This window comes from Salvelinus fontinalis, chromosome 6, assembly GCF_029448725.1.
Source record: "Salvelinus fontinalis isolate EN_2023a chromosome 6, ASM2944872v1, whole genome shotgun sequence".
NCBI lineage: Eukaryota > Metazoa > Chordata > Actinopteri > Salmoniformes > Salmonidae > Salvelinus > Salvelinus fontinalis.
Window position 1 is genome coordinate 8,920,786 of NC_074670.1, and position 7,598 is coordinate 8,928,383.

Sequence of the window (7,598 nt, forward strand, 5' to 3'; positions counted from 1 at the left end):
CTTGTTTTGCAAGAAACTCTAGTTCCTGGAGGTACCCATTCAGTGCTGTGATAATCATCTGATCTCACTCACAGGGTGGACGATATGGGGACCTATACAGACCAGGGGGACCAGTATATGCTAAATGGGTAAGTGATTAAAATGAATGTATCTACCACTTTGCTAGTTTATTCTGTGGAAACCCATAGTTTCACAACCAGTGTGTGTAACAAATGTGAAGTGACGCTCATAGCGGTGTGGGTTTTCTGAAACTAAAACAGTGGTATCAGTGTTTCAGCTCATTTCAATTGCAAGAGGAAAATATGGAGTAGTGAATTTCAATTGTTAGAGGGAAAGATGGAGTATTGAAGTGTGAGTGTTGTATCTATCTCCTTTACACCCCTCTAGACTCCATGTCATATGACCTGCTCTCTGGACAATGGACAGGGGTTAACAAAATGAGAAATGGGAAGTCACAAACCACTCTGACACTAACCAGGCCAGTAGTGACGATAAAGATGCCATCCGTCCTGGGAGTCTGCTCTAATGACTTCCTCAGTGCTGAATCGCTGGCTTTGCAAAACTGACAAAGCTTTGATTCATGCATGGGCTTAGTAATTGCCCATGTTTGTTTTATAACTAAGATTTACATGGACTAAAGGGCAACTTCCACCACTGGATTTGGTGAGCTGTTGACAGGATTCACGAACAGTGTCTGGGGTGATGTAATAATGCCTGTAGATAGAAATTTGGTTTAGGCCTATAATTAATATACCGGTAATTGGAATGAAACATACTGATCTTAGTCTCTGTCTGATACTTGTACTGCGAAAGACAGCCACTGTATCTCTGATGTCATCATTAGTTGCCTCCGAATTCCTTCCATATCCCTTCTTCTGTATATTGTCATCGATCTATCTGCGGGGGGATAGATTGGAGTTGGAGGTATAGATAGATTAGAGGTATTGGAGTTGAAGAGGCATTTTTTCCGTTGCTTTTTGGAAGTAGGCTACATACCGGCTGTAACGGGAGTAAATGAGATAGTTGCTCAGCGAAACTCCATATTTGGTGATCAAGGAACATATTTTGACATTACAATGCTGGCGGAAAGGGAGTTTGAATCGGAGCTTTCTTGGCGTTAGGTTAATCCCTGCTATCTACTCCTGTCCTCTTATAGGCAGAGGCTTCAATAACTGCCTCGACAGGCCGTGGCCATTACAAGATCAGGTTTCCTTAACATAGAGTATACACCCTAGGCATGCTTCCTCGGGAACAATGCAAGAACAGATGTTGTCTTCCATTCCCACCACGAGCAGCTATTAACACCTTTTTTTACACGCGTCTACAGGTAACTGCCAAAATACACCAAACGTGTCTTAATATTGCGTTGGGCCACCAAGAGCCAGAACAGCTTCAATGCGCCTTGGCATAGATTCTACAAGTGTCTGGAAAGCTATTGGAGGGATGCGACACCATTATTCAACGAGACAATGCATCATTTTGTGTTTTGTAGATGGTGGTGGGAAACGCTGTCTCATGAGCCGCTCAGAATCTCCCTTAAGTGTTCAATTGAGTTGAGATCTGTTCACTGGTTGGTTGCAACACAGAGACCCTTTAACCCCCTATACTCTAACTTCACAAGATGTTCAGGTATTCAGTGCCACAACGATCACGTCCCAACGGGACGCCCACATTTTAAATAATTAAATAGATAATGAGTTTATACTCAGACCACATCTCACAAACCAACGCAGCTAAACCTTACTGTCACGAGTACAGCTGGGTTGACTCATCAAACCATAGACACGGAGAGGGATCTATTGATGTGTCATTCTCGTAAAAAACAAATCAGGAGAAGGCAATACCCTTTTTTTATGATAGTTGAGTAAACAGGAACTGTTATTGTTGCCGAAATGTGTTTCCTTTCAGTGTGGTAAGAGTTTGAGACTGCTGCATTGAGATACTCAACTATTTCTCTACGGATGTGTTAACAAGTTGCGATGAGTGATAGATCAGAAAGTTCTCACTCACTCAGGTGTGGTGAACGTGTCACCAGCCGAGCACGTACAAAGCCCTCTGATTGGCTAAGCTAATGTATTGTTTGCTGTGTGGTTGGGTCGTCAGTCAGAACACTGCACTTGTGCGATCGTCGGAGTGTTTACAATTGACGACTTTGAAATAACTTATCTTCTTGATCAACATTTTTAACGTTTTTTTAACCTCATCTTTTAATCATGATGTCTGCATGAGTGCGCGTTTATACAGAGGAAAGGGTGAAAGGTAGGCTATGCTCAGTTGCTTTGTGTATCGGTGTGTCTATCTTTATTTACAAAGGCATTGTGTAACTCCAGTAGAACTAGGTTGTTGGAGACGGGGAAGCTGATGTGGAAGCAATGTATAATCCAGTTGACGGCTTGAACACAGTTGTGCAAAGTTAGTTTACTACATATTAATACTGTGTAATGACACTAAAAGTGCTTAAACTACATGGATAAACTTACTGTAGTTTCACGATTCTTCATTTCTTTCTATATAGGGCCTACAGTTGGACATATTATAATTATTTTATCATTGCCAATTTATTGGTGCATCTAGCATTTGCTTATCACTGTTTGAATGTGTAAGTGACAGCTGGTGGTCTTCTAAACCAAGACAATCCCCCCCTTATGACAGTTTACAAATGAGTCTATATTCTGTATCTGTATGTCCTTACAGTGTGATGCTATATTAAACGTAATATAGGGAAGTGTTCAGCAGACATACTGTACATATGTGCCAAGGGTGCATGCATTATGCATGCAGCTGGTGGGTCTAAGGGTGTGTTGGCCACTTTGTGAACCACTCTTCCATGGAGTACTGGAGGCACAGTCACAGAGGGTGCTGTTTGACTCTTGCAGTGGTCCTGAAACCTTGTCAAGTGTGTCCACTGGCAGAGGCAGTCTAGACCAATGACAGCCAGAGGACACACATGGAGTAAGACAAGTTGCAAGCTTCTACATTGTTAGTTTTTCTCTCTCGCTCTTCTGTACTTGGACGTGATTGTGTCTGTGTACTCTCTGAGCACTGGAGTGAGGTGAGGGAGAACTTGAGGACTCAGTGCGTGTGTGCGTGTGTGTGGGGCGGGTGCTTGCTTGCAAGGTGTGTCTTGACTGTGATAAGGGCTCGGGAAGTAAGAGTGGCTTGTCTGTTAAATGAACAAAACAATGCTATGCCATTGCACAGCCATAGGCTTCTATGCAAGCGCCACTGCTGAGGTTACTGCCTTTTTGAAGATTGTGTTCCACCTTATAATATAACCAGTTGATTTTACAGTTTCAATAAATTCATCTTAAATAGTACTAATGGTTATGATAAATTAGGTATTGTTTCACACTGGTGGCATATAGATAAATGCACATTAAGCGTGTACTAGAACAATCAAAACATGTCAAATGCCCATCCCTATAATCCTGTTTTCTGCCTACAATGCCTGCAGTACCACAGTCGGCCTTGAACTTCCTTGGTTTCAATGAGAGGGGGCAGTCATTCTCCCCTGATGACCAATGAACATATTGCAATTATTCGTGCGTAATGTTTGACAGGCACTTTACAAATAAGACTTTATTAATTTGGCATCATCACATTAAAAACATGGTACCTGCGTTTGGGCAGTGGCCTCCATCAGAGTGTCTGTCAGACTTTGTCTTATTTGAACTCTTAAGGACTATAGACTGTTGTTGAATCTTTTGATTATTACAGCATGTACAGCAAAGCATTTGAAGACTATTGAATGTGCTGTGATATGCTGTCTGTTCTGTAGGAGTCCAGAGGGGGCGAAGGCTGCTTCCTACATCCAGGACATGGAGCTGAGGGAGGAATGGCAGGATGAGGAGTTCCCCAGGTCAGAGACAAACCTAACCCTGACCTTTGACCTTACCCCCTGACCACATGAACTGTAAACCCCAGCCTGTTCACCATGACAATCTTAAACAATATTTTAGGTCCCTACAAAGAATGCTTTTTGGTTATGACCGGGTAAGAAAGCAGTACTAAGCTTTTTCAAGTATTTCGTATTCCCCCCTAGACCTCTTCCTGAAGATTCCCATAGTCCTGAGACCCAAGGAGAAAATGCAGAGAGACCAGGTATATCCCTAATACCCATATGTCTGCAAAGGCCTAATTCCAAAAGTGCTGCACCATATCCCACAATACCTGTGTGTGTGCTACTCCCCCAGCTCCACCCACCAGCCTGGCCCTGTCAGAAAACCCCATAAGGAAGAAGCGTCTGGTGGCGCCCACCCTCAGCCTGACCCTGTCCCGTACTGACTCAGCGGACCGCAGCGTGAGGTCGGGGGACACCGGGTACTCTGCCGCCGCCCTCTCACCCGACGAAGATGACACGGAGCTGGACATCAACCTGGAGGCCCTGGAGACGCCCTCGGACAGCGAGTCCTGCAACTTCCCTGACAGCATGCACGAACTGGAGTGGGAGGGTGAGACAAGAAACAAGAACTGGAGTGGGAGGGGGAGACAAGAACTGGAGTGGGAGGGTGAGACAAGAAACAAGAACTGGAGTGGGAGGGTGAGAGGGGAGACAAGAACTGGAGTGGGAGGGTGAGACAAGAAACAAGAACTGGAGTGTGAGGGTGAGACAAGAAACAAGAACTGGAGTGGGTGAGAGAGGGGACAAGAACTGGAGTGGGAGGGTGAGAGAGGACACAAGAACTGAAGTGGGAGGGTGAGAGAGGAGACAAGAACTGGAGTGGGAGGGTGAGAGAGAAATGGAGTGGGAGGATGACAGAGAAAGACGACTTGCACGAACTGGAGTGGGAAGGTGAAAGCGAGAGTGGGAGGTATGAGGGTGGGGAGAGAGACTGAGGGGGTGTGGGGTAGAATGAACTGTAGTGGGAGGTCAGAAAACAGAGAGTAGGAGAGAGATAAAGATAAATTCCAATTTGGAACATAGTATTCTTCTATTCCATTCCATTTTATAATTCTGAATTCCATTCTGAAATGGAATGGTATGATGCTTGCACAATCTAATCCCACTATTCTTGACCTTCATCTGACCTCTGATGACCAGATGACCTGCCGCGGCTGGGCCGGGGGGAGGATGGTGTCTCAGGCACCACGGTGATGGAGCAGGCAGAGATGGGCTCCATGGAGCTAGACCAGGTGGACAACAGGGGGCGCCGCTGGAGAAGGTTCTGCGTCACAGGACAGGAGTACCACGTCAACATGAGTGTCCTGGAGCCATACCTCCAGGTGCTCTCCCACGGAGGTGAGACACAGCTGATGCTGACTGTCAAGTAACTACTTGAACAGCCTGTAAAATCAAAGCTTCCATAACTGAGTCCAGCTGAGTGCATATGACACAGCATCTGTTGTGTAGGTCCCACTATATGCATTTCCTAAAAATGACAGGCCTCAGTGAAAGGGAATGATTTTCAGTTGCACTATGTCAATCTATCTGATATACAAAACATTAAGAACTGCTCTTCCCATGACATAGACTGACCAGGTAAATACAGGTGAAAGCTATGATCCCTTATTGATGTCACTTGTTAAATCCACTTCAATCAGTGTAGATGAAGGGGGAGGAGACAGGTTAAAGAAGGATTTTTAAGCCTTGAGACAATTGAGACATGGGTTGTGTATGTGTGCCATTCAGAAGGTGAATGGGAAAGACAAAATATTTAAGTGCCTTTGAACGGGGTATGGTTGCTCCCGAGTGGCGCAGCGATCTAAGGCACTGCATCTCAGTGCAAGAGCTGTCACTGCAGTCCCTGGTTCGAATCCAGGCTGCATCACATCTGGCCGTGATTGGGATTCCCATAGGGCGGCGCACAATTGTCCCAGCGTCGTCTGGGTTTGGCCGGGGTAGGCTGTCATTGTAAATAAGAATTTGTTCTTAACTGACTTGCCTAGTTAAATAAAGGTTACATTTAAAAAAAATATATATATATATCTTTAAATAGTAGGTGCCAGGCGCACCGGTTTGTGTCAAGAACTACAATGCTGCTGGGTTTTTCCACACTCAACAGTTTCCCATGTGTATCTCATGTCCACCACCCAAAGGACATCTAACCAACTTGATACAACTGTGGGAAGCATTGGAGTTAACATGGGCCAGTGTCCCTCTGGAATATGTTAGACACCTTGTAGAGTCTATCCCCGACAAATTGAGGGTGTTCTGAGGGCAAGGGGAGGGGGGTTGCAACTCAATATTAGGAAGGTGTTCCTAATGTTTGGTATACTCAGTGTGAATCCAGGTGAATCCATCTATATATTACTGTATATACCCCTAAAATAATAGTATGTTAGGTTGAGGAGGATGGCTTCCTTTGACTATACGACTGTATCTATTTTATGAATAGCCTTACTGGGCCCAATCAAGTTACCTCATCATGATGTCAAACAACAACAGAGTTCAAGCAGAAATACATTTGTCTTAAGTATTTCAGTATTTTATTAGGACCCCCCTTAGCAGTACTTAACACTATAGCAGTTCAACATGTACTCTGTCTATACTCCCACAGTTGGAACTTGTCATTCTTCACTATGTCATTCTATGTGATATACATGTGCTGTATCTCATGAGGTATGCTTCTGTGTTTCCTAGGTTATTACGGGGAGGCTATGAACGCCATCATCACGTTCTCCTCCTGTTACCTACCAGAGAACACGGTGGAGAACTATGAGTACGTCATGGACAATCTCTTCAGGTCAGTGTAGACGGACAAACACCCTCTGGTGTTGAGGTCTCAATGAAAGTTTTGTTTCTTATTTGGGTGTGTGTGTGTGTACGGTGCAGGTACATAGTGGGGACGCTGGACCTGATGGTGTCAGAAGGCTATGTCATGGTGTACCTGTGCAGCATGGCTCCCAGGAATAAGATGCCCGCTATCAAATGGCTGCGACAGTGTTACACCTCCATTGACAGAAGGTACAGTACATTCCTCTTGCTCTTTCTTTCACAAGGTTCCCTCTGCTGTTGTACTGAAAGAGTCCAGAGGAGGGGGCAAGTGGCCCTCTGTATAGCACTGCTGTGGTCCAGGAATTGGACAGAATGGGAGGACGTAATGGGAGGGCTCTTATTCCTGTCCTATCTATGCTTCTCCTCCCCTAGTGTGGAATATCACAGGAATGCTATAATGATTCAGGGCTGTGAGGATCTCTACCACAGGGTAGTATAATGTTTCAGGGCTGTGAGGATCTCTACCACAGGGTAGTATAATGATTCAGGGCTGCGAGGATCTCTACCACAGGGTAGTATAATGATTCAGGGCTGTGAGGATCTCTACCACAGGGTAGTATAATGATTCAGGGCTGTGAGGATCTCTACCACAGGGTAGTATAATGTTTCAGGGCTGTGAGGATCTCTACCACAGGGTAGTATAATGATTCAGGGCTATGAGGATCTCTACCACAGGGTAGTATAATGATTCAGGGCTGTGAGGATCTCTACCACAGGGTAGTATAATAATTCAGGGCTATGAGGATCTCTACCACAGGGTAGTATAATAATTCAGGGCTATGAGGATCTCTACCACAGGGAAGTGCCCCCTCCGGACATTCCTCAGATAACCCTCTGATCCCTGACTGTGTGTGTGTGCCAAATCAAAATCATATTGTATTTG

The 7,598-nt window shown here is 44.9% G+C and overlaps 1 protein-coding gene across 2 annotated transcripts; it reads left to right on the forward strand.

Annotated features, from left to right (window-relative positions):
• Window positions 1-34: 34 nt before the first annotated feature.
• LOC129856947 (bcl-2/adenovirus E1B 19 kDa-interacting protein 2-like protein) lies at window positions 35-7,550 on the forward strand. 2 transcript variants are annotated; one of them, XM_055924738.1, is made up of 7 exons: window positions 35-128; window positions 3,779-3,859; window positions 4,043-4,101; window positions 4,194-4,451; window positions 5,042-5,239; window positions 6,581-6,683; window positions 6,773-7,550. In XM_055924738.1, the coding sequence occupies exons 1-7, from the start codon at window positions 85-87 to the stop codon at window positions 7,152-7,154; spliced, it is 1,125 nt and encodes a 374-aa protein (XP_055780713.1). In that variant the 5' UTR covers window positions 35-84; the 3' UTR covers window positions 7,155-7,550. The 2 variants fall into 2 exon arrangements, with proteins under 2 accessions (XP_055780713.1, XP_055780714.1); XM_055924739.1 differs by lacking the exon at window positions 35-128 and adding an exon at window positions 1,353-2,259.
• The last annotated feature ends 48 nt before the right edge of the window (window positions 7,551-7,598 follow it).